Source organism: Neovison vison, chromosome 5 (genome assembly GCF_020171115.1).
Source record: "Neovison vison isolate M4711 chromosome 5, ASM_NN_V1, whole genome shotgun sequence".
Taxonomy (NCBI): domain Eukaryota; kingdom Metazoa; phylum Chordata; class Mammalia; order Carnivora; family Mustelidae; genus Neogale; species Neogale vison.
The window spans coordinates 60,098,134-60,125,543 of record NC_058095.1 but is presented as its reverse complement, the minus strand read 5'-3'; the positions used below and the strand labels follow the sequence as shown (position 1 = coordinate 60,125,543).

General features: G+C 40.4%; 1 protein-coding gene across 2 annotated transcripts in view; it reads right to left on the bottom strand.

The window, feature by feature from the left end:
* Positions 1-27,410, bottom strand: part of MAP2K4 (mitogen-activated protein kinase kinase 4) — a 132,909-nt gene that overhangs the window by 95,257 nt on the left and 10,242 nt on the right. Inside the window, exons 2-3 of one of the 2 annotated variants that reach the window (XM_044249126.1) lie at positions 26,782-26,814; positions 2,248-2,350 (exon numbers count right to left, since the gene is read on the bottom strand). In XM_044249126.1, the coding sequence (XP_044105061.1) occupies positions 2,248-2,350; positions 26,782-26,814 (136 nt within the window). The remainder of the gene's footprint in view (positions 1-2,247; positions 2,351-26,781; positions 26,815-27,410) is intronic. The other variant, XM_044249127.1, reaches the window with a different exon arrangement.

Below are 27,410 nucleotides of genomic sequence, written 5' to 3'. Positions count from 1 at the left end.
CTGTTGCTTACATTTCGTCTTATCTTTTCCTAAATTCATGAGAAATTTTCTATTTATATCTGTAATTAAAATTCAAGGACATTTTAGAAGGGGGAAATACATGGAGGTGACACAGAGGTAGTTGTTTCAAACTCTCACACACTGCAAACTACCTACCCCACACAGTGACCCACAGCGGTTTAGTGCCTGACAGTACAGCTCAAAGGAAGAACACAAAAGGATCCCTTATGGAAGGGGGTGGGAAGGTAGAGGAGATAGGCTGCCCTAAGTAGTGAAACAATTATCTTTGACCAATATCAATATTAGTAGTTACCTGTTCCTGATTGATATAACAGACCAGTCCAATAATAATAGTGAAATGAGGTCTGGGTCTAAAATTTTTACATACCAGAATCAAAATCTAAAGGTTCTACATGAAGTAAAAAGGCTTATTACCATGTCCTCTCAGACTTTCAACATGTGCTGGGAAGGGACAAAAGATAAGAAACCTACCTGGTTGAAGTGGTTAGGTTTAAAAAAAAAAAAATGATTGACTCAAATCTTGGAAGGAAGCTTTTTTTTCCACCCAGTTTACTGTTTAGGGAGGGGAAAAAAAAAAAAAAGATTTTCAATTCCATGAATTCCCAAAGGAAGAGAGTATAAGTACATAAATATTTTTGCGGTTCTAAACATAAGTCAGGTTGCCTTTGTGTCCAAGGGGCTTTAAAAAAAAAAAAGCTGTTAAGTCTGGCAATAACTACCTATCTTTTCTGTCTTAGACTTCGAATACGTGGTTCAGCTAGCAACCAAGGTAACAGAAGTGGACCATGTTCAAGAATTAGTTTTGTACTAGCTTTCACTAGAAATTCTAGGAAATGAGGAAGGAGGTTCTTTTAAGAATGTTTCCTTGCTGCCAGAGCTCTGACTAATTAAGAGGTACTAAGAGTTTCCTTCCTCAATATAGCCCCCACTCGATGTTTCAGAGGAGGTAAAAAGGCTGGGACTCAAAGCTGAGCTCCGACAAGAAATCTCATTAAGAACACCAGTCTAATAAAATTAAAAGACACTATTCCGAGGCAAATGAACTGTTACTCCAGTTTTCATTTGTTCTAAAGTTACAGGTGAAAGCCTAAAAGCACAGACACACACATCTACATTGCTCCCTTCTACACGTTGATGTTTTAAAAATCACAATATATTTTCAGCACTCCTCTTGCAGGACACGCTACCTTCTACCAATCTGTTACTGTTTGCAAATACGATGTATGCCAGACATCAAAAGGAAAGTAAAGAGCAAAAAATGTGCCCTTTGAGAGAAGCATGAACATATTTGTAGCCTAACAGGACCTGAATAAAAATTGTTGAGGAATTATTAAAAACTATAAGATAATATATCCTGACCTCTTTTTTAACCATACCTTCTATCATTTGCTTTATTATTCTCAATATTATTCTCGATATTATTGTTCTCGATACTGGAACTAGGTAAAATTATATTTATGAATATAAATGCAAAGCTACTGGCCTTGACCCTTCATGATCACAATAGGTCTTATGGGGGGAAGAAGGGAGGCATCATTATTTAACACAACACTTCAATTCAAAGGTCTATAAATATTATTCTGAAGGTATTATTTTAAATTAACAGATGTTTCTAATACTTTAAGTGACCTTCAGTAAGGTGCTAAAATATCATTTTTGTATTTTAATAAAAAATACTTAGGGAGAAAATATATATATTTAGGGAATACATTTTTAAAATAATCACTGACAGCTATACATACACATCATGTAGACCTATACACGTACACATTCTTTCAATGTACTGTGACACGGAAATCTTACAGGAATGTCATTTACCCAGAACAGGACTCCTCTTGATCCCCTAGTAAGAAGGGATGATTTGTGCAGATCTGCAGGGGAAAGGTACGTCTCCTAAATACCACTTACAACTTAACTGGAGACCCAGAAGGAAAGGTCTAAACATATTCTCAGAGTTCAACGTGAGGAAAATTGAAAAGATAGCAAATTATCTGGATCTTCAGCACTCTTTCCCTTCAAGTAAACTTTAACAAGGAAAACAGTGTTCACCTACTTCAGACTACAGAATCAACAGCTTTCTAGTCAAGTTCAAACAGTAGTATTTCAAACGGCCTATAAGATCATGAAAGTAACCAACATCTCGACTTGGAAAAAGTACACAAAACACAGTAACTTTGAAACCTCCGCTTGAGTTGAGCCTTGTAGTTGATTACCAGGAATACTCACATGTGTGGGTTTTGAACTCCTGTAGGGTTGGGATTCAGAGTAAACCTTGCTGTAGATTTGAAAGGTGGATTTGCAAAATTCAACTTCAGTGCTTTGCGTTTACCTAAGAAATAACAAATAAAAAGTAAAAGTTTCAAGTACTATAAAACAGATACTCCTCTGAGGGCATAAGAAATTCATACCCAAAAAGCAGAAAAATTTGTTTTAACACATAGTTAATATCATATTTTGAAAGGCAACAAAAAATTTCTCAGAATTAAGAACAAGTATATAAAAATGAACTGAAGCTGTTATTAACCACGAATCACCCATTATCCTCCAATACAACAGAAAACGCTTCAAGTTTACAGTGTTCAGAGATGCTAACATTTTTGCAAAGGAGAATACCACTATAAAAATCATTTACCTCGACAGATAGACTGAAAAATACTAAAATAGTACCACCTTACCAGGGTTACCCTTCAACACCTTCATTTAATGAAAGGATTTTCCCCCAAACATAATATGAACACCTGAGTGAAGAATCCAGAAAGCAGTCTACAACCATAATGAGCTTAAAGAAACACCAGGCCACTGTCAACTGCGCGGTCACCACACAGGTATTTCAAATAATCTTATCTGGAGCAATGTCTCTGGGGTAGGGAGGTAAGGTAATCGTCTTTTATATAATATAAACAAAATCTGTCTGGTGGAGAAAAGCCAAAAAATTCAGAAAAGATAAAGAAAACAAAAATATACAAAATATTTTATATTTTATATATATTTTATATATATGTGTGTGTGTGTATCTAGAGACTATATGGATTTTTTAAATATATGTGTATTACATACATTTCTAAGTCCAATTATCCCCAAATAATCACTGTCTCTTAGAAGCTATTTTCTATTTGTAGATACACAATCAGACAATACATTTTGCAACATGCTTTACTCCTTGACCACGTTTCTTCATATGTCAATAAATCCTACAAAATCATTTCTTTGGGATTGTTCTCCATGGAGACTCTGCAAACATAGCTGGGTTTTTAAGCATCTGCAGCACATCTTAGTTTCGCACAGATGTTAAGGATACTTTTCCCAGCATCCACTCTTCCCAGTTTCTTATGCCTGTATCTACCTTCTTAACTCCTCTGCAATCCAAACACTTTCCCACCCCAGAGGATTCGGAAGATGTATGAAGGGACTCATTCGGCTCGGCCTAGTGGTTTCAGTATCTGCAAGCTTGAATGCACCACACCAGCTGGACAGGGGCAGAGGCAAGAGCACAGAGCTGCTGGCCGGGGCTCCTGGATCTGCTCTCAGGCATGGACCTGTCGACAAGAGAATGTGAATTCCCAAGAAGACCAGACACATCATTTTCAGAAGTAAGCACACTACAACATGAATTTCCCATGTAACTTGCCCACTCAGGTACCAAACATTTAAGTTTTATTTGACATCAAGTAGAGGGAGGACATTCAACCTACACATCCAAAAGGTACTCTTCTTGCAGCAAATTTAGCTGTATTAAAAAAGCAAAAGCAAACTCTGTATATTACCAAAAACGAAACAAAACAAAAAACAAAAAACCTTCAAAAAATTTACATGAATGCTTGGGAAAATCCTTCCCATACAAAAGGAGAAACTCTAAGTATATAAAGATACCACACAAGTCAAGAAAAATAGAGAATTTGACAAGGGTGTGAACAGTAAAGCAAAACTGAGAAAAAATTATGAAAGGCACTCACTAACACCAAAAACATTTAAAAGTTTTGTTCATATGAGGGGCGCCTGATCTGTTAAGTCTGTTAAGCAGCCGACTCTTGATTTCAGCTCAGGTCACAACGTCCTGGGCCTGGGACCCACATCAGGCTCCATGCTCAGTGGGGAGTCTGCTTGGGATTCTTTCTCTTCCTCTCCCTCCGCCCCTTCTCAAACCCTCCTACCCCACACACACTCTCTTGCTCTCTCAAATAAATAAATAAAATCTTTTAAAAAAACGTTTCTTTCATGTGAAACTGGCAAAGCATTGGTCTCATTTTACATGCACACCAATTTTTTTCAATGATCATGTGTTCATCAATGTGCCCAGGTAAAGAAATCACAAGTACAATACATTGCTGGTTAAAAAGTAAATTGATGTAGTATTTTTCTTTTAAAAAAAAAAAAAAAGATTTTATTTATTTGACAGGGAAAGATCACAAGTAGGCAGAGAGGCAGGCAGAGAGAGAGAGAGAGAGAGAGAGAGAGAGAGAAGCAGGCTCCCCGCTGAGCAGAGAGCCCCATGCGGGACTCAATCCCAGGACCATGAGCCGTAGGCAGTGGCTTAACCCACTGATCCACCCAGGTGCCCTGTAATATTTTTCTGATGAAAGGTTCAGCAATATACAAGAAAAGACTTTCATGAAAATGTTCTTTTACTTCTTAAAGATTTGTCTTCAGGAAATATTTAAAGGCAGAGGACCCTCCCCAGGCCTTGTACCCTAACGGAATCTGCCTGGCAGGATCTGGAAACTGCTTGGGACTGCTGCCTTTCTTCCTTCAGTGTTCTCCTGCTTTGAATGGGTCTCTCTAGAACCGGGTTCCAAAGCCAGTCCCACTCCTGGGTTTTGCAAGCAAGTAACCTGTCTTGTTTCCAGGTCTGCAGAGGGAGAGGAATTCTGCGTCACAAGGGATTGTACTCTGTCTCACCCACACCTGATTTGGATGCTTTTGATGAGGAGACTGAAGCCTGTGGAACTGATGGCGTCTCAATCAGATCCGGGTTTGCACTGACACCGTAATGAGCTGCTAGTCTGGGAGCCACTGGAGCAGGGTGAGCGTACTTTGCACACAGGGCAGGTGTGTACCATGAGTGAGATGTAAGTGAAAACAGTGGCCCTCAAAGACACCAGGTCCTAACCAATCCCTGGAACCTATAAATGCTACTGTATAGGGCAAAGTTTCTGGAGATAAAATTAAGGTAAGGACTTTGTAATCATAAATCTGAATGAGCTCAAATGCCCACAAACTCCCCAAATCAAAAGCTGACCACCACCTGTGTGTGTGACCCACCACAATCTCTATATGGTGAAAAACTGAAAACACACTTGGATCAAAGGCAGGACAATAACAGAACAAAGCAGCATTGTGAAAACCACCCAGAGAAAAACACCAAAATTGGCCCTTTCTTCAAAAGCTCACTTTGAGGGGACAGTAGCTATCCTCTGCAGGCAGATAAAATCTATTATGACCAAAAAAAAAAAAAAAAAAAACTATTATGACAATTAAAACTCACTTAAACAGTTTCCTTTAAAATAAATATTTATATAAATACACACACATACACAGATTCCTTCTCAGCACAGCATTCATATTTAAACAAAATAAACCGGGCCTTAAAGGACATTTCCTGCATAAATGGACAAGCACACAAATGCAACACAAAGTAGCTTACATAAGCTAGATGTGGACACACTCCACACTTTACATCTGCAATGATCCTGAGAGCCATCCAAGCATATATTCTGATCGTTCACCAACAAAACATGCTAAATAATTCTAGAAAAGTTCACAGCCTAAGCAGAGCTGACTCAGAGCCTGAAACTGGTACCGGAGGGTAGAGGTTAAGGTCAAGCAAACTACGTGGGCTCTCCCAGCAGGGCTCTGCACTTGCCAAAGGATGATCATTTTGAGATGAACTCACACCGCAGTCTTAAGGAGGAGAAGGAAGACCCCAGTCAGTCGGTCAAGCATGAGATTCAGGGAGAAGCAGAAAGAGACCACTTTTACACTACTTGAGCAAGGCGATCTCTGGCTATTTAATGAGCATCCTCCCCATCCCCCATTTCTTCTTCTCCCATTCACTTTCTCTAAGGAAGAACTTTTATTAGGACTTGTCCTTCTCATCTTTCTCAAGGGCCCCCAGAACCTAACCCCTAAAGGCAACTATGCACTCAGTTATTTTTAACAACAAAACTATAAGCAAATATGACATTAGAGCAACATAGGTTTTGTTTTGTTTTTTTAAAGCCTGCAACAACTTCCACAGGGAATAAAGGGCATAAGGAAGAGACTGATACTACACTGTCCTGTGGAGAATTTTAGAAGCTAACAGAGATTAAAATATTTGTACAATAAATGTTGATCAAGGAAGATTATTAATTTGTTATTATAATTCCCCCTTGGATGAGACTGCCAAATAATCAATTCCTAACCAGTCAACAGAGATAAACAGAGCCTCCCTTATATCTACAGCAGCACAGAAACCAGGCATGATCAAACATCTTAAATTATTCATATGGAAGGAGCTTCCTGTGAGAGAAGACTTCCTTGTATATTTAAAAACTTATTCAGTGCCTGATACAGAAAATGCTTTCGAATGTGTATTAGATCAGTCTAACAATAAATTTCACATGGAGAGCCCCAGACAACTCAGATGTGGGGCAAATCAGCTGGAATAAGTTTCTGCTGTTTATCACCCAGAACCCTGACTCTTTGGGACAACAGTATCTGTCCCTGTTCAACACACTGGGGGGATCAGAATCACAGCCGGCTCGGTGCTGGGCAAATGGCTCAGCAGCCTCATGCCCCGTTCAGCCACTCCAAGGACTGGGGATCCACCTCTCTGTACCACCCCTGAAGTTCTGGTTTCAAAGTTCTGTCTTAAGAAAACATCCAGAAATTTTAGACAACCTTTCCAACACCATCCATATCCACCTTCCTCAGACTTCTCATCGGAGAAGCAGTCCCAAGGATGGGATCTTCAAGAAGATTCCAAACCATGATTCCGAAGAACAAGGATTTGTCCAAGCATATCCATACCCACCTGAGCATGTTTTGCTCTTACTCTGACTGGAGCACAATGCACGGACTCACAGAACACTGAAGGTGGAAGAAGACATCTTTCAACTTTACTTAGCTTCAGTGATTGGACAAAGAGCTTTGAATATTCTCCCTCCACTAACTTCTCAAGCAATACACACCTTTAACATCACTTTCCACAATCAGCTGAGCCGACCCAGTAGTTGAGGTCAATGTCAGTCAAAAATGCCATCCAAGGGCAGCAGAGAGTCTACCAACGAACCAACTATGGACGATGGCCACTCTCTGCGGTCCAGGTTTCCAGAGACACCCCTCCCCAACTCTCCAAAAATGAGAAAAAAGCAGTATTTCCTAAGCACTATATCTAGTTTCCAAAACATCAAAAAAACCAACCTGTTCTCAGAGAGATCCTGTGTTCACACGGGATCCACCTTGTCACCCTCTCCCACCCTTCTCAAGCCTGTTCCCATCATCAAATTGGGAGTGATTTTCTGTTCTAAATGTCTATTGATTTATCTTTGAATTCTACAAATCACCTGTAACAGGTATAAAACAGCAGTTCAACCAATATTTACTGAATTAGAATTATTGTTTTTTGGGGTTTTTTTGTTTTGTTTTGTTTTGTTTTTTTTACCATCATTGCACTATCCTTTCAAACAACCTAGTGGGCTTATTTTCTTTTACATCATAGGAAAACAAGATTCTGCTGTCCTTACAGTCAGAATCAGACAGCCAGACTCTTCCCACCAACCAGTAAAAAAGGAGACCATCTCTAAACTATGGCAGTCGATCTACATATCTTCAACAACAGTGGTTTCACCAAATCTGAAAAAGCAACAGTAAAATTTCTTATTGTCGATGGCAGCAAAGATGACTGAAGAGCAACAGATGCATCTAGAAAGTGGCCTTTTTGATAGAATGTTAGTGGATCACCAGGCATTACGTGATAGATTGTTACCAAAATAGCCAGCAACGAATCACCTCTTTACAACATGACTTTGCTGCTCCTCCCGTCAAGAGGTGGAGTCCATCTCCCTACTTCTTCAATCAGGCTGGGCTTTGGACTCGCCGTGACCCCAAGAATATAGCAGAAAGGATGTTGTAGGACTTCCAGAGCTAAGCCTTCCACGTTCACCCTCTTGGGAAGTGACCAAGTCTAAAGGTGAAGCAGCTCAGTCTAGCTTCTTGGGCGATGAAAATCCACACGCACCAAGAGGTCCAAGGTCCCAGCCGTCCCACCTGAGCATAGGCTCTACCAAAAGACCTACTAGCTAAACGCAGACATGTGACAGAGCTCAGGCGAGACCAGCACAACCACCACCCAACTAACAAGCAGAACCATAAAAATTAAACAGCTGCTCTTTAAAGCCACTGCTCAGAAGCCAAAGGAACTAGGGAGGAATCATCAAAAAGCAGTAAGAACCAGTCCCTCTTGTGTTTGCACAATCCCAGTGCCAGCACAAGGGAGCTCCAAGAACCTAGCACAAGAAAAAGCGAGAACTGGCACTACAGGGTAGCCGTTGCTCATAGAATACCTACAGAAACATGAGTGACTGACCTACCAGGAACCAGAGCATCCCAGCAGGGGCAGAGGGAAAAGAACTGCTGAAATTCTCATTTCCCCCTCGGCTCTATCTCTTAGTACCTCATTTTCAAAACAGAGTATCCAGAGTCACTTGTTAAATCTGCAATCACCAGTTATAAAATGAGGAACACCATTTCAACTAGGCAACTTCATATCCAAACAATCTCAGAAATGAGGAAATAAAACGGTAGAGAAGAACTTACCCTCATTCCCTTTTCTACCACAATTCCTACAGTGGTGAGTGCCCTAAGCTATTGGATAGGCTCAAGTAAGTTGCGAGAGTAAGACAGGAAGGATGTGAGATTCGGAATCAGAAGAAACAGACGACTTTGTCCGTTTCCTCCCAGACTGGCATCTGGGTCAATTCGGGTATTAAACAGGCCACTGTCAGCTAATACTACTTCGTCCCCCTCCTCTGCCAGCCTTTGATATGTAAGAATGAATAAGTTCTAAAAATTTATAAAAATCTAACGTAGAACTCTGAACTCCCATCAATAAAGGAAAACATGGTCATCCATCCATACAGCTAAGCAGTTTGGAAACTGGATTGTTCTGAGTTTAAGAAACCAAGGGGGAAAAGTGCCAACAGGCCCTTTTAGCACACAGTTCAACACTTCTGTGTGTAAGATGGTTTTGGGGGAAGTCCAATGTCATTACTGACACAGCCACAGGTGCAGAAATATCACAGTTACACACAAGCTGTTGTGTCAGGTAATATGAAGACAGATAAGGCAACTGACCTGTCCACAAAGCCTGTTTTGTTTGGTATCCTAGCAAAATCAAAAACGAACATGGCAGGAGAAGGCTAAATGACAGGAATGGGGAGAGTATTACTTCTGCTACATGATAATTGATTATCACTGAAATACTGATTAAGATAAGACAGGGGTGTTTCTGTGGTCAAGTACCAGAGGCATCTGTAAAACCACGACAAAAACAGTACCTTACTTGCCTGCCGTGTGATGCTGGGCTGGGGCTCACCTACCTTTAAAATACAATGATAGCAACTATGAATAGTAACTATGAAAAAAATGGTAACTACTCTGTTATTAGCTGTAAGTATCAAAACCTAATTGAAAAGTTAGTTAAATTGGTAAGTTCTCTAAAAAGGGAAGAACCAAAAAGAATGTGTCTGATACCTTTTAAACCAACAAAATATATGAGCAACAAAGGAAGCAAGAAATTCAGCTTGCTTTGTAGATTCAACTCCTGTGCCAATAAAAATCCCTGTTCTTACCCAAAGCCAGCATCCCAATGGTGTTCAATTAGAAGCTAGGAACCCAGTATGGGGCGGTAAAGCCAGGCTATCTGGTCTTGACACTCAGCTGTGCTACTACTTATCAGCTATATGCTCCTGGGCAAGTGACTTCACCTCTCTGCCACGGTCCCCACTCCTGCAGCACAGGACTGATGTTCCCCTCCTCTGAGCAGGGCTGGCAGGAGCGAAGGTGTTACTGTGGCTGACACAGTCAGCTGTCACTCATTCGTTCCCACCCTGCATTAGCAGTTGTGTCCTGGTTTCTGGCAGCAAGGTCCTGAACCAGGGCGGGAGATCATGGATAACCATGCTTCCGAAACGTTAAACATTTTCCTCACCTGACAGGCTTAGGGCCTTGGAGGCTCTGCTGCCAAAAAAAGAATCGAAATAATTCACTCTCACCCTTGTCCACCTCTGGCAGATGATTCCTACAGCTCTCCTCGGGTAGAAAGACTTCTGTAACCTGGAATACCAAGGACTCTGTCATTCCTCCACCAGGGCCTAAAGGGACACTGCTCTGACACAAAGGCGTAACCATTTTCTAGCAGACTCTGTGGACTCCAGGCAAAGGCAAAAAAAAGCATTTTAATGGTTGGAGGCTGCATTTCAATAGGAGACCTGGTTTGATTAACAAAAGTTTTCAGGGAGAGTCTGCATGCTGAAAAGCCTCAACTGGCTCCCAAAGGTGATCATCCAACACGGGGAAAAAAAAAATTTTAACTCAACTTCCATGGCAGTAAAATGGAGAGTTTACCAAGTTAACATCCTTCCAAACCTAACATTAAAAACTCATACTGAGGGGCACCTGGGTGGCTCAGTAGGTTAAGCCTCTACCTTGGGCTCAGGTTATAATCCCAGGGTCCTGGGATTGAGCCCCGTATTGGGCTCTCTGCTCAGCAGGGAGCCTGCTTCCCCCTCTCTGCCTGCTTCTCTGCCTACTTGTAATCTCTGTCAAATAAAAAAACAAAATCTTAAAAAAAAAAAAGGAAGAAAGAAAGAAACTCATACTGATTCTTCATTCTTGAAGGGTTCCCCTGACCATCAACTTTGACATTGATTACATGCCCCTCTACGGTCACCACTAATTTTACCTCAATTATGCACAATGTCACTGTTATGAGTTTCTACAGAGAGATACACCTTTGAGCTAGCAATTAATTAAAGCCAACAACAACGCCCCACTTGGATCAGACTCTGAGCCGGAGGTCTACTACCAACGAGCAAATACTAATTCCGCAGGCCAAACTGGCCAAGGCCTGATTAGTCCAAACTCTTCAAAAATATGGGAGAGCCAGCTAATTCAGGATTACCAACACAGCACAAATGCCAAGGTTTTACTGAAATAAACAGGACTCGAATGCCCCTCCACATGGTCATGCTACTGGAATGAACACTGTCAAGCAGAACCTTGACTTTGGATTGCCACAGTCCCCCTTCTCCTGTGAGGTCCCCAGGTTCACTGAGGGGAAAAAGAATACACCTCTGTACCTTTGTCAAAACCACACAGCCCCACAGAAGGTTATGAAGGTTATGAAGTCATAACCTTCTGAAATGACCAAGAGTGTATGGGGGGGGGAGGTCCTCTATCAGCTAAAATTTACAGTATTTTAATCTCCAACAAAACAGGAAAAGCTTATTCAAGACAAACTCCTCCTTCCAGAAGTCACGCACCAAGGGTTTTGGAAGCACAGCCTCCATGGGACTCCGAGTGGGAATTCCAGTTACATGTTACACACCCACCTTGCGAAGGTTCCAAATGGATACCAAAAAGGTGTCACCTCTTACTGCCAACACAACTCCACTCCCCAGTTTCGGGGAGAAGAGAAAGAAGGTGCTGATAATTCTAAGTTCTTCATTTGGCCCCCACTTGTATAGTGTTCTCTATTAGACCACCACCCTACACAGCTCTTTCATCCTAAAACCTGAGCTGGGGGCGCTGGGTTGAGCATCCAACTCTTGGTTTCAGCTCAGGTCGTGATCTTGGGGTACTGGGGTTGAGCCCTGTGTTAGACTCACACTCAGGGCACAGTCTCTTGTGACTCTTTTTCCTTCCCACTCTGCCCCTCCCCCGTTCTCTCTAAAATAATTAAATCTTAAAAAAAAAAAAAAAGGCCCGACCTACACACCTGCACAAATTCCATTCCCACAGACACACAGCAACTATTAGGGTGTCAAGGGTCCTAACCAGGACAGGAGAACGTTCATACCAAGTCAGTAAAGGTACTCAGCACCCTGTCCAGGTGTTCAGAACACTTTAAAATCCATGTCATACCTAAAACAGCCAAACCCACAAGGCATTTACATTGAGCCTTAAATCTGTGAACAGGTCAACAGGGGCCCCACGGAGACAAGTGAGACATAAATGCTGTGTTGATCAAACCCACCAAGACATGCTGTGCGGGATGGTCAGTGGTCCTTTCTTCTGGGCTATACATAGGCCATGTGGTGACCTCTACCTCCCAGTAAGACCCCTCAACATTCTATTTAAACTCTTCATCAGCTCCCCAAAGTTTCAAGTTACTATCTTACCACATACCAGCAGCACAACATTAGGATTTCTGGAAAATCATCCACATGACAGACTCATACTTCTTGGTAGCCACCTTTCTAGTGGGACGAGGCACATGACACATACACTTATGAAAACTGGGTCAAGGAAAGTCACAAGGCTTGTTCCAGCTGTCACCAATACCCTGGGGCCCACACCACTGGCTTCCAGCCCACCTCACTGTCAAGACACACCACACAGCAGATAGTCTCGGAACAGCTGGCTTGAACTCTAACTAAAGGAACCAAAGTGCCCACTGGTCTCAGGTCACATTTATTCCTCCTGCTTGGTAGACCCCACTATCTACCACTACCATTTTAATGTCCAGCCCCCCAGAAATGAAAGAGGCACATTAACCGTATTTTCTAACTATGCCATCAGCCATCAGTGCTTCAAACCTTTCACATATGTGCCATGACGTGAGGGAAAGAACACTTGTACAACACAGTGGAGGGCACACAAGTGTGTTCTTGGCTAAAAGCCACTGACCCGAGCTCCAGTGAGTAGCCAAGGCCAGAGGCCAAGGCGAGCTATGTTTCCACTGACAGGTAACGTGCTCTCGGCAGCACCCAAACTGAGGAGCCCCCGCAACAACCAGATTGCACTTGTCCCTCTTGAAGAGTTTACTTAGAATAATATTAGCCACGAAACAAAGTCAGATTCTTATCAAACATTAATTTCTTCCTTTGTTTGCCTGAAATACCAATGAGGATTCCGACCCGTCTCAAATAACTCTTCCAGACTCAATCCTACGTGAACTTCACTAACGAGTGGGTTAGGATAAAGAAAACTGTAAGACACAGGTAACTCAGCATCACAGTGACTCCCTTGGTCCTGGGAGGTGGGGCATACTGATCCTTTTCACAAAAGAAAATCAACCATCCACTGTCTCAATGATACTGGCACCCATTCCTCTTTCTAGGTGGAAATGTAGATGAGCCCTCATGGAAAGCTGACAGATTCAAAGCTATGGGTCTGCTGTGTGCAAGGTAGTTTTGCTACAGCGTCTGTGATGTAATAAAAAATATGTCTGGTACTTGTCCCAGGTACCTGACATGGCCACTGGAATATTCCAAATGACAGAAGTGTCTTTTGTTATTCATAATAAGCCCCTTCCTTCCTACCAAACCAGAGATTATGCTAATGAGGTGAAAGGGCATGAGGACCCCCCCACACACACAGGCACTACACCTACCTAATTTCAGGATGGGAGGCTGGTCTCCAGAAAAACCAACCTAGTGCTAAGAGCAACTTTTTTTTTTTTTTTTTTGCAAATTAAAAACCTTTATGTGCCAAAGCTATCTTTTAAAGTTGTGGTCATTGTATATGCATGCTTTCTTTTTTTTTTTTTTTTTTTTCCCAATTTATTTATTTTCAGAAAAACAGTATTCATTATTTTTTCACCACACCCAGTGCTCCATGCAAGCTGTGCCCTCTATAATACCCACCACCTGGTACCCCAACCTCCCACCCCCCCGCCACTTCAAACCCCTCAGACTGTTTTTCAGAGTCCATAGTCTCTCATGGTTCACCTCCCCTTCCAATTTACCCAAATTCCCTACTACTCTCTAACGCCCCTTGTCCTCCATGCTATTGGATATGCTCCACAAATGAGTGAAACCATATCATAATTGACTCTCTCTGCTTGACTTATTTCACTCAGCATAATCTCTTCCAGTCCCGTCCATGTTGCTACAAAAGTTGGATATTCGTCCTTTCTGATGGAGGCATAATACTCCATAGTGTATATGGACCACATCTTCCTTATCCATTCATCCGTTGAAGGGCATCTTGGTTCTTTCCATAGTTTGGCGACTGTGGCCATTGCTGCTATAAACATTGGGGTACAGATGGCCCTTCTTTGCTAAGAGCAACTTTTAGTCCCATTCCCTAACCTCCATGGAGGGGAGAAGGGCTGGAAATTGGCCATCACAATGGTCAATGATTTAATCAATTGTGCCTACGGTGCAACCTCCATAACCCCCCTCCCCCTACAAAACAACGAGCTCCAGGAGCTTCCAGCCTGGTGAGCACTCAAAAGTCCTAGAAGGACGACTTCCCCAGAGAAGGCATGGAAGCTCTTCGTCATCTCTCTCCATACCTTGCCCCGCACATCTCTTCTATTTGACTACTCCTGAATTGTTTCTTTTGTAATAAACTGATAAAAATAAGTGTTTTCCTGAGTTCTGTGGGCCGTTCTAGCAGACAACAGAACCTGGCAGTGGAGTCATGGGAGCCCTCTAATCCATGACTGGCCAAGCAGACCTGGGCACCCCATTTGCGGCTGGATCTGAAGTGGGGGTAGTGCTGTGGGGCTGACCCCTTTAACCTGCAGGATCTGATGCTAACCGCAGCTATGTACTGTTAGAATAGAACTGAACTGTTGGCACACTCAGCTGACATCAAAAACACTGGAGAACTGCTTGGTATCAAAACACTGCATTGTCAAAATCTGAAACACTGAGAAGTGAAGAATATTAAGTCAGTTTCAAGAAATAAGTATTTTCCTATTTCCATTAATATTCATGCTTGATTTTTTATGCTATCCAAATCTATATTCAAGCCTAAAAACAGGTTAAAAATATTGCAATTCAATTAAACTAGAAAAATACGGTTTATGAATATATTTTCTCTAACATATATCAACAATTTATAAACCGAATGGACGTAACATATTATCAACTTAAGTTGATAAAAAAAAGGTCTTCTTCTTTTTTTTTTTTTTCTTTTCTTTGTCCTGGATGAAGGTTAATATTTTTTTTCCAATTTATTTATTTTCAGAAAAACAGTATTCATTATTTTTTCACCACACCCAGTGTTCCATGCAAGCTGTGCCCTCTATAATACCCACCACCTGGTACCCCAACCTCCCACCCCCCCCGCCACTTCAAACCTCTCAGATTGTTTTTCAGAGTCCATAGTCTCTCATGGTTCACCTCCCCTTCCAATTTACCCAAAAGCACATACCATCCCCAATGTCCATAACCCTATAAGAAAGATCTTCTTAAAGAATGAACATACATGACCACATTAGGCTAGCTCAGGAAAATCAGATATAAGGTCGTATTTACTTCTTTTCCTTTCTATTTGGCTCTGCAATGGCTCAGAGCTAACTTTTTATTCCAAGCTGACTTCTCCCTGGTCTCCAGAAAACACTTGACTCCCTTACCCTATTGCCCAATTTGCTTATCCCAAAGCAAAAACTTCCTAGCAGCATATCAAATTTCACCTGTAATATCCTCTCCCTGCCTTTTTTTTTTTTTTTTTTTTCCACCCTCTGTCCTTAGGAATCCAGAAAGGCAAAGGCAGGAATCAATTTTGTTCATATACATAATTTTGCATATATTTTCATTCAATTAAGATAATTTGGAGAGCCTTCAGGTAATCTTTTACCACTAAATGGCACTCTTACATGACCAGAAGGTTAACCTTCACTGACTATGTGTGCTGATGGTAAGACAACTTGCACCAGACACACTGGCTACTTACTGCTGCAAAGCAGGAGAATGCAAGCCTTCTTCCAGTAGCCTGAGCTACCTAAGACAGAAATAAAGCCTTATTTCAAAGATAATTTCTCTAATTCTAAAACACCAGCAGTAACTCAGCAATCATTTAGTAACTGCAGAGGAGGGGCAAAAAATAAAATAAATTAAATAAAAAATCACACTATGCCATTTTTAACTAGTCTTCCTTTATTGATATAACAACCTCTCTCCTTAGAAACACGGTCAAGATTTGAATAGAAGCATTCTTCACATGCAGAACCTAAATATTCATCTGGATGATTTCTGACCACTGGTAATTAGATCTAGCACTCCAGTGACTCAGGACTTCTCAGAACAGCACAGCACAAGAACGCAAACATTTCTTGAATAAACGGATAAATCCAAGCTCACATTTTGCTTTTTTTTCCTCATTAATCAAAATATGTGTGGCAAGAAATTATGTTCTCTGAAGAAGTTAGCCAGAAGCCTTAGCTCATTAGCATAATCTCTGGTTTGGTAGGAAGGGGCTTGTTATGAATAACAAAAGACATTTCTATCACTTGGAATAGTCCAGTGGCTGTAGGAGCTCTGTGCCAGGTACCTGAGACAAGTACCAACTATATTTTCTATTGCATCACAGACGCTGTAGGAAAACTACCTTGCACACAACAGACACATAAATTAGCCATGCTCTGGCCTTCAAGAAGATATTTGGTGTTTTCCGGGGGGAGGGGGTATTTTTATTTTTTAAGATTTTTTTTTTTTTTTAAGTAATTTCTACACCCAACATGGGGCTTGAACTCCCAACTCTGAGATCCAAGAGTCACCTGCTCTCCTGACTGAGCCAGTCAGGCACCACAGATACTTGCTATTTTTACAGGCCGAGGGTTGCATAACATGTGACAATCTTTTGTATACTCAAATGGCTTTTCCATTTCAATGCTGCATTACACTATACATACTTTTTAATTTTTAAGCAATAATCTATGATCTAAATTTAAACTCATATCCAACTGTGTTACTACCAAAGCAAATAACAAAGGTAGAAAGTGAGTGAGCCTCCTGTACACAAAGCTAATACGATGTACGCACAAGCAACAACTACAGCACTATCACACTCATCTGGTTATCAGTATCTGAAGAGCTTCTTTGGACCCCACTGAATAATTCCTCCCAATTTAAAAACCATTAAGCTGTAACACTTTCATTTCTTAGTGAACACAAATACTATTTGTTGCCCATAAATGTATTCCATAAATTAAGGTTTTTGAAAGGTTAAAATAAAGTAAGAGTTATCACTAGAGTAAATGGCACTCAGAGAGGATACGTTGTATCCCTTCTGCTTCCTGAACGGGAGGATTTTGATGGCAATTTCTCCAACTGGTTGTCAACAAACCGGGTGTGATCAAATCAGCTGTAGAACATCATAAAGGAGAGACTTCAATAATTCAGTTACAAGAGAGTTAACTACACAGGAATAGTGAAAAAGAAGAGCTGGGGAAGACACTTTTGCTACTGAAGGGTGCATAATGACACCTGTTGGACAAGACCACACCATCACTGAAAAGGCAATTGTTCACTGGAACGCCAAGTAGTTCCCCAGGTTTTTTTTATATCCTGGATGAGAACTCTAACTTACTTCTATTCTCACCACCCTGCCTTTTGATGACTAATGCTGGCACCCAAGTAATGGGAAGGCAATGCCCTAGAGGACCTGAGCATTCTAAGCACTGAACAGAAATTAATAAGCAAAGCCAGACTCTGATTTGGAATTGGATCTTAATGTGGCAGAACTGGTCTCACACACTCACGAATTCTTCAAATTCACCAAAAAATGTCAAGAACAAGTATTTGACATGTTTTCTAATCATGTTCAGAGATTAAGAGATTTTAAAAAGCGAAAAAGAACCCTGATTAAAGGAGAGGTTGAGGGGCGCCTGGGTGGCTCAGTGGGTTAAGCCTCTGCCTTCGGCTCAGGTCATGATCTCAGGGTTCTGGGATCGAGCCCCACATCGGGCTCTCTGCTCAGAGGGGAGCCCGCCTCCCCCCCTCTCTCTGCCTGCCTCCCTGCCTACTTGTGATCTCTCTCTCTCTTTCTCTCTCTGTCAAATAAATAAATAAGTAATCTTTTTAAAAATAATTAAAAAAATAAATAAAGGAGAGGCTGACTTATGTTCCTGGGCACGTAGGTAGATTTCCAGCCTCAATTCTCCCAAAGTACAGAAAGGCACAATAAATGTCTGTGTGTATGTGTGCACCCAGAGACACGTATGTTCACGTTCTTCAACACTGGTGCAGTTAAGTCAGAGGTGATCAGTGCTTCATTTAACTTGCATCCAATGGTATGCCCAAACACAAATGCTCGGTTTTTTGGCTGAATATAGCTACTCTTTGCAGAACCCACAAATGTTTGGTAGTGTGAGTTAAACAGTCCCCAACGAAATAATTTAGACAAAAATCATTGATGATGGCTAAAACCATCAGGTGAAAAGCTCATGGGGACCTTTCTCACTGACAGCACGTTAAACCCAGTGATTAATCTTAACAAGGGCTACAATCAGAAATCCTGTGCCTCCTGATGTGATGCAACAAGAAATACACACCACCCATTAAAGCCTTCCTGCCAAAAACTGGAATCTCTATGTGATCAAGCCTCTATCTCTAACTGCCAATTAACAGAAGCTACAGGGCAACAAGGAACCTGTAAAATACTAATTACTGAAAGGACGTAATCAGCCAGATGCAAAATATGCAAAAAGCTACAAAATGCATGACCCAATTTTTTCAAGGAATAAACGGCAAGAGAAAAAAAGAAGAGGGAACCACCATAGATTTAAAGACACTGAGAGACATATCAACTAAACGCAGTATGTGTGGACCTCGCTGAGATCTTTACTTGAACAAATCAACTGCAAATGTCCGTAGGGCACTAAGGAGATCTGAACACTGAGTGGCTATCTGATAACGGTGTTTTATTTATTCACCAGTGTGACAGCGGTCTGAGGTTATGCATTTAAGAGTCCTTATCGCTGAGAAGACTGTGACTGACACAAACGACACAAATGTGGACGACATCCTGAAAATCAGAATCAGTGTGAAGGTACTTCAGCAGACAGGGGCAGAGGGAGGAGAGCACATGAAATACTGAGAGGCCACAGGTTGGTAACCGCTGATGGGATATAAGAGGCTCATGGGGGTGGCTAATACTACACTTCTTTCATCCGAAGCTTTTAAAAATTAAACAACATTCTTTCTACCATTTATAACAGACAGGAAGTCAGGGGGACATGAATCTCTTGCCAATAGCATGAACGGGTTGTGAGGAGTCTGCATACAAATCCATCCTCACACGGCACAAGGCTACGCCACCTTGTTCGGGACTCTCGTGTCTCATCTTGGTCAGCTGCTCCCTGGACATACAAAGTCATTGGAGAGTCTGGAAGCAATTCATTCTCTGAGGCTGTCTAGGCCAGAATAGTATGTATTTCTTTAATTATCAAGTTTTCTCCTAGTGGTAGATCCCCTATGTCCTAACTTCAGAGACAGAGGAAGGATTCTTTCCACTTAACATTCAGCCAGGCTAATTAGATAACACTGAAACTCTCCAAGGCCAGAAAATCAGAAATGATACACGTGATGAGTCCAGATCTCACGCTCATTTGCAAGTGAAGGCCGCCAGAAAGCCACCTGTTTAGAAGATCAATCCCAGGGCGCCTGCGTGGTTTAGTCGGTTGGGCATCTGCCTTCAGCTCAGGTCATGATGGCAGGTCCTGGAATCAAGTACCGCATCCAGCTCCCTGCTCGGTGGGGAGCCTGCTTCTCCCTCTCCTCCCCGCTTATGTTCTCTCTCATTATCTCTGTCTCTCTCTCTCTCTAATAAATAAATAAGTAAATAATATTTATTTAAAAAGAAAAGAAAGAAAATTAATCCTACGAGCACCCCTGCTTTCTTCCAAGACGTAAGAAAACACAATGGTTTACAGCATGTCGACTATGACCAGAGTAAGGTCACACAGTTCTGTCACTCATTAGCTGGATGACTGGAAGATTTACTTATTAACCTTTCTAGGCATAATAGTTACTATACCTGCCTCGTGAAGTTGTAGGAATTAAAGAAGTTAATAGAACCTGCTCGGAACAGGGTCTGGCACACCGTAAATGGGTTACCTATTATCATTATCATCATTTCTGCCAGTCCATCTCTACATGTTCAATCTCTCAACGAACAAAAGCTCCCTCAGAGTAGGCTCTAGATCGAATTCATCTTTAAAGACCCCAGTGCCTCTTATCATTAGCACTATTTGTTAAATGTTACATTTGTGCTTCTGTTTATTTAACCTTATACAAGGTTCTCTACAGGGGAGGGAATATGATTATATACACTTGATTTTCATTTCTCATTACTGTTCATCTAACTCTGTCTAATGAGAAGATGAACACCAGCCTGGGTAGTGTAAAAGTTTCTTATAAAACTTTCTTCTAGTACACCTTTTCATCTAGACACTTGCATCTGGATTTTGAAAGCACTCGTAAAATCATGTCATGGGAATCCCAAGTATTGGCAACACCTTGTTTGAAAACCATCACCTTAAATTGAAAACCACTTTGATTACTTAGAGATTTAGTTGGGAATACACTCTGGAAACCTTCCACAAAATTTCTGCCCTGTGGTTGCCGAACCACAAAAGTTTTTTTGTTGTTGTTGTTGTTGTTTGTCAAACAGCCCAACACTGCCAAGAGTGAAGTTCAACGGGCCAGTGAAGGAAAACTTTCTGCACTGTAGGATTATCACTCATTTTTTTCTTGCTCAAAAACACCACACATTAAGCTTCTCCAAAAGATTTTTAAGGTGCAGTAGCTATTCAAAACCTTCCTTCTCCTAGCAACCAAAACCATTCTTCAGGAGGGATTAATGTTCCCTCCACTTTCAAGATCAAAGACAATTAGGCAACATTCCCCTTGGAATGATACACAGTATAAAGGGATTGTGTGAACCTTGACTCAGACTGAACCACTACTACAATTCTTGGGCTATAACTTGTATAAAAGCTGTTTCGAAGCAGATGGACTTTCCACAGGCAGTGGAATATTCTGGATACTAGTTGGGCTTATGGCAAATCTTACAAAAGCCTTGTCTGTCAACTAACTTCAGCATATAAACTTAAAATATAAATAATAGTAAATCTGGGGGCACCTGGGTGCCTCAGTGGGTTAAGCCTCTGCCTTCGGCTCAGGGTCCAGGGATCAAGCCCTGCATCAGGCTCTCTGCTCAGCAGGGAGCCTGCTTCCCTTCCTCTCTGCCTGCCTGTCTGCCTGCTTGTGATCTCTGTCAAAAAAATAAATAAAATCTTAAATAAATAAATAAACAGTAAATTCCATATAAACTATATAAATTTAAATAAAACTTGTTAGCCTCCCATAGCAACATTCTGTTTGTGATTCCAAAAAAAAAAAAAAAAAACTTAGCTGAATTTCATAAATTCCAAATAGTAAAATCTTAGCCATTGTGTATAAATTTTTCCTACATAAAATGGAAAATCAGAAATGTAATCCACTGAATTTTCTAAGCTCTTAGTTTAAATGCAGGATGGTTTGACTCCCTCCACTACTTCCCCTGATTTTCTACATACTCTACCTCCAATACAGTTAAATACTCTAGAGCAAAACATCATCTTTTATGGATACTTATCAGGTCAGTAAACTTATTAATGATTTCCTCAAGTTTCTGGAAAGATTACAAAACATCCTTCCTCCTCTTTATGGTTTCTTTTTATTATTATCAACTTAAAAACAACTAGGGATGCTTACTGTAAAAGAGTAGTTTCATGGGGCACCTCAATGGCTCAGGTCATGCTCTCAGGGTCCTGGGATGGAGCCCCATATTGGGCTCCCTGTTCAATGAGGAGTCTGCTTCTCCCTCTTCCTCTGCCCCTCTCTCCGCTCATGCACTCTACCTGCCTCTCTCTCAAATAAATAAATAAAATCTTAAAAATTAAAAAAAAAAAGAGAAGTTTCACAATTAAATGAGAATTTGTCATTAGGATACCTCCATTTTTTTCTCCAAATACTCTGATGTGCAGTGTTACCAAAACCAACCTCTACCTGTAATCCAATTTCTATTTGTGACTTCAAGAATAAAAGTCAGCTCTGGAGCACATAATTTTCTAAATAAAGATCCTGTTGTTTATGTAAACTTTCCCAAGTAAAACAATTTTTAAAAGCCACTAAAAAAAAGTTTTCAGGGGCGCCTGGGTGGTTCAGTGGGTTAAGCCGCTGCCTTCGGCTCAGGTCATAATCTCAGGGTCCTGGGATCGAGTCCCACATCGGGTTCTCTGCTCAGCAGGGGGCCTGCTTCCCTTCCTCTCTCTCTGCCTGCCTCTCTGCCTACTTGTGATCTCTCTCTGTCAAATAAATAAATAAAATCTTTAAAAAAAAAAAAAAAAAGCCTCTGCCTTCGGCTCAGGTCATGATCCCAGGGTCCTGGGATCGAGCCCCACATAGGGCTCTCTGCTCCACAGGGAGCCTGCTTCCTCCCCTGTCTCTCTCTGCCTGCCTCTCTGCCTATTTGTGATTTCTCTCTCTCTGTCAAATAAATAAAATCTTTAAAAAAAAAAAAAAAAGTTTTCAAAGCTACCAAAAAGAGTAAAGGCCCTAATTCTCACCCAAACAAAAAAGTGAGAATGCTAATACACTATGGTAAATTTGACATCTATAAAAGCACTTCTCAAAAAATGTTTCTAGGCATATCACTGACCCTCCGCCCACCGCCAAAAATCAATTTTTTTAAAGATTTTATTTATTTATTTATTTGACAGACAGAAATCACAAGGAGGCAGAGAGGCAGGCAGAGAGAGGAGGAAGCAGGCTCCCTGCTGAGCAGAGAGCCAGATGCGGAGTAAGATCCCAGGACCCTGGGATCATGACCTGAACCGAAGGCAGAGGCTTTAACCCACTGAGCCAGCCAGGTGCCCCAAAAATCAATTCTATAAAGCAAAGCAAATCATATTCTGAAGAACTGTGTTTAGGTTAGCTGATTAAAGCCATTGAGATATTATCATTCAAACTTGGTCATTCAAACTTGGTCAGAAGTCACATAAACACCTTTACAAATACAAAATCATTATCTCCAAATGATAAATGATGAATTAATCAACCTTCCAAATGTAGGCACTCTAATCAGAAAGAACATTGTTCCCTAAAGTAGTCTTACATTCAGACTTCAGAATAATGTGACAATCCAACAGTGTTAAAAGAAATATAACACTGTTGTCTTAAATAATTATAACTTCATCTATTTACTTATCTTAAAAGCATATTATCTTAAACAAATTTATTTAGAAAATCAAAAGGCAAATAAATGCAAACTATAATTGATAAAAAAGAAGGCCATGAGGTGCAAAGTGGATTTTTATTGAATTTCTATAAAAATCTGACTCCAACATTAAATAGGCAATCTCACACTGTGTGTGTAAATGCCCACACACACATTTCCAATAAAACTCCACTAGCTTAAAACAGCAATTGTAGTAAACTAATTGGAATAGTGATGTAACAATATAAAAAACAAAAACTATGTGAAAGTCAAACAATGGGGAAAAATTAATCCTTCAGAGCTTCCATTAGTCATCAGAATCATCTTACAATAAGTCTTTCTGATTTATGATGGAGAATTGAACGTTTGAAGCAGTTGTACTCACTGACTTTTAACAGTATCTAATTTTGTGCTCTTTGCACCCCATCCCCTCCTACAACCATTGTATGACATACAAATATTCTTAATGAAGTAAATGTAAAGTACTCTGATAATTTTGAAACATCCTTTGAATAAAACAGAAGATTCTCACACTTGAGTATGCTCTATTGGATGAGAAAAGACTATCTGAGTGATTTCAAGCCCTCTATTTTCAAAGAGGCAATGACCACTTTTAACATCAAGTTCACGTATTTCAAAGGTAAGACTGCAAACATTACAAAACTGTAATTTTTAAAGTAGGACCAATCTTGGAAAAAAGTTACGGATGTAAGCAACTGAAAACTTACAGTTTAGTACAAAAATAAATGGTGTCAACTTAGAGCTGGCCATACCTACCAACTTTCCTGCTCGGACCGCCCCAGATATACGTGCCCACTCCCCCCGAGTCTCCAACTGAGGTCCCAGTCACAGACAGTTCGGCTTCACTGCAAAGCAGGGCGAGCCCATTGCTGGTTCTCTGAGCCACGATCTCCAATCAGGGAAGCAGGTCTCAGAGACCCACTGCAACCTCCGCCCACTGCGCTGTTCTCGCTGAGGACCTCAGCAGGTGCCCGCCTGTCCTCCTCCGCCACCCCACCCTGGGTCCAGCTGTGAATCAATCTATAGCATCCGCCGCTGAACACTCAGAACTGAGCCAGGATCAACTCAAGTCACTACACTACGAGCTCACTAAGGGCAAGGACCTAACTTACTTGCGGACCAATCGTTTCCCTCTCGCTACGCACCGAGGTGTCCAAAAGGTTTTGTGTCCACAATGTTTTGTGAATGAGTGTATCAAACTGTACTAAATCCCAAAAGCTGGAAAACAAAGAGGGCAACCTCCCATAAAGAGGGGAAAAAATAAAAAAGGAGACATGAGCAGTGTGAAGGGGTAATGAAAATCCAAAGTGAGCATCAAAGTGGGAATACACACGCTCCCATGTGCGGCTCTTCCACGTGGGCCGCATCGCTGATCTGCCGTTGCTGTAACAACAGAAAAGGGACAGAGCCATTTAGACGGTCTAGAGGCACTTTTCATCTAGCTATAGAGCTTTTTATGGACACTACATACACAAATTTAAACTTAATAAAATCAGTACATTTCTCCTGTTTTGTGTTCACAACTAGGCTAAGTAGAAAAAAGGACAATGTGAATGCAGCTTTAAATTTTTTAAATGTTGGCATTTTCCTTAGATTTTTGTCCACAGATAAATTAAAATTATATTAAACCTTAAACAAATATTTTAAAACTAAAAATTATTGAAGTGTATTAAAATTAAAAACAGCATAAAATCAAAGTTGTAACTTCATTACATATAGATGTATATCGTATATGTAGGTTCATTATGGACAGGAAACACATAATATTGTTAGTTAAAGGTAAGAGAAGGATAATAGTAATGAACCAATTAAAAAATTGTATCCTACAGCCTAGCTGCCCTACTATCTATCATGAGTGAACCATTCCAGAAATAAATTTTTGCTAACTACATTTCAAAGGAAGTCACAATGTTCAACCAATGGAAATTATAAAACATTTTGATTCCATCAGAAAACTTTAAAACAGCAGAAAGTTTTCTCCAGGTTAAACGTTGTTTCCTTTGAACTAACTAACTTAAGAATGATCTATATTGGGGGATCCAAAATGTACAGCATGGTGACTATTGTTAATGATACTGTATGATACACTTGAAAATTGCTAAAAAAGTCAATTTTTTTTTTTTAAGATTTGTTTATTTGACAAAGAGTATAAGAGGGAGTAGACTCCCTGCTGAGCCGGAAGCCAGCCCCAGGAGCTCCATCCCAGGACCCTAGGATCATGACCTGAGCCAAAGACAGATGCTTAACTGACTGAGCCATCCAGGTGCCCTAAAAGAGTAAATCTTAAATGGTCTCAGCACAAAAAGAAATACTAATGTTATGGGAGGTGGGGGAGGTGCTAACTAACCATACTGTGATAATCATTTTGCAATATTTATCAAATCACCACACTGTACACCTTAAACTTAATGTTATATGACAATTAAATCTCAATAAAGCTGGGAGGGAGAAGGATGTTTATCAAAAAGTGGTCCCCATTCTTCCTCATTCTGTGAGTAAATCAGCAGATGATGATACTAGTTAATATTATATTGGGGGATTTTTTTTTTTTTTTGTCAACTGGAGAGTAGCCTCCTTGAGTGAGGGTTTTTTTGAAACTGCATTTATACAAATGATATTTAAGGTTAAAATGAATTTGTTTTAGCTTAAAAAATGTGCTTTAATAGAAAATGTATTCTGTATTCAATAAAGACTAATGTCCTAATATAGAGTACTAGTCTATAGTGGGTTAAGGGGAGGCAGGAGGAGGAAGAAACAAACTTTTTCAAAGAGAAAAGTTAAAATGCTCTAAGTGTATGGTTCAAAAAAATCAATTTTAAAGCATGAAAATTCTGAGTAGAGTGACATACTTTTTGCACCACGATATTAATAGAAACCTTTCCTCAATTTGTAGTCTAAATTATGATTAAGTCCAAATACCTATGTACAGCTTTTTATAACTACATCATATAAACCTATCTTTTGATACCTGTATACATCTTTCTAAATCTAGTCTGCTTTCTGGACCTATCTACATTTCCAAATCTACATACATCTGCATATCTATATATGTCTTCCTATGCCTACGTACATTTGAATATCTGTATCTTTCTATTTCAATTTCAAGTGCAAACAAGAACAATTTACAGGGGCACCTGGGTGGCAGTGGGTTAAAGCCTCTGCCTACAGCTCAGGTCATTATCCCAAGGTCCTGGGATCAAGCCCCACATCCCCACATCGAGCCCCACATCCCTACATAGGGCACTCTGCTCTACGGGGAGCCTGCTTCCTCTTCTCTCTCTCTCTGCCTGCCTCTTTGCCTATTTGTGATCTGTCAAATAAATAAATAAAATCTTTTTTTTTTTTAAAGAACAACTTACAATCAAGAATATAACAATGACTTTTTTTTTCTTTTTGGTATTTGGAGTAAGAATGAGAAATGGAAGCTCTTTTAATGTAAAATTGCCATGGTTGGTTAGTTGAAACAATAGTGGACACATTCCCAATACCAAAATGGATGTGAAAAAAAGTAAGTAGCATAGTATCATAAAATTTGTAGCTTACTTTGTGCCTTTTCACAGAAGTTTATCTGAAAGCCTAAAGTAAAAGAGATAAGTTCCAGTTCATTGACTGTAAATCAAACAAACCAAAATTAGAACATGACATTGCATTTTTATGTTACATTTGAACAAAACCAATTCAAGAACAGTTCAAATCACATAAGCCCCACCATCACCGTGATAAATGTAACATACGGGCTTTCTTTAAAAAAGTCAGCTGTCTCAGATAAAGCTGTACTTTATCAAGCGAAGCTGAAGTCAAGTTTAAATTCTAAATTCTGCCGTTACCTTAACTTTTCACATCTATTCGAGAAACAGAGTAGCCATTAGCCCCTGGAAGTCAAGAGTAACTTTTCGAATATTCTTGTTAATTTTTTAAATCCAGAAATTCATAACACATTACAGGTTATTTTTATTAACTCACACTACTTAGAACTATTCATGATTAATTGCTACACTGATTCAAAGGCTTCAAAAGTAGGTCATAAATTGGGAAGCCTCAACACTCAAACCAACGTTTTCTAGTCAATTCGCTAACTTCAAGCGTAAGACAGTGAACTAGTGAGGAGGGGCAGAAACCCTTCTAATGGAGGCCTGACAAGAAGACTGTGTCCCTAGGAATGATACAGCAGA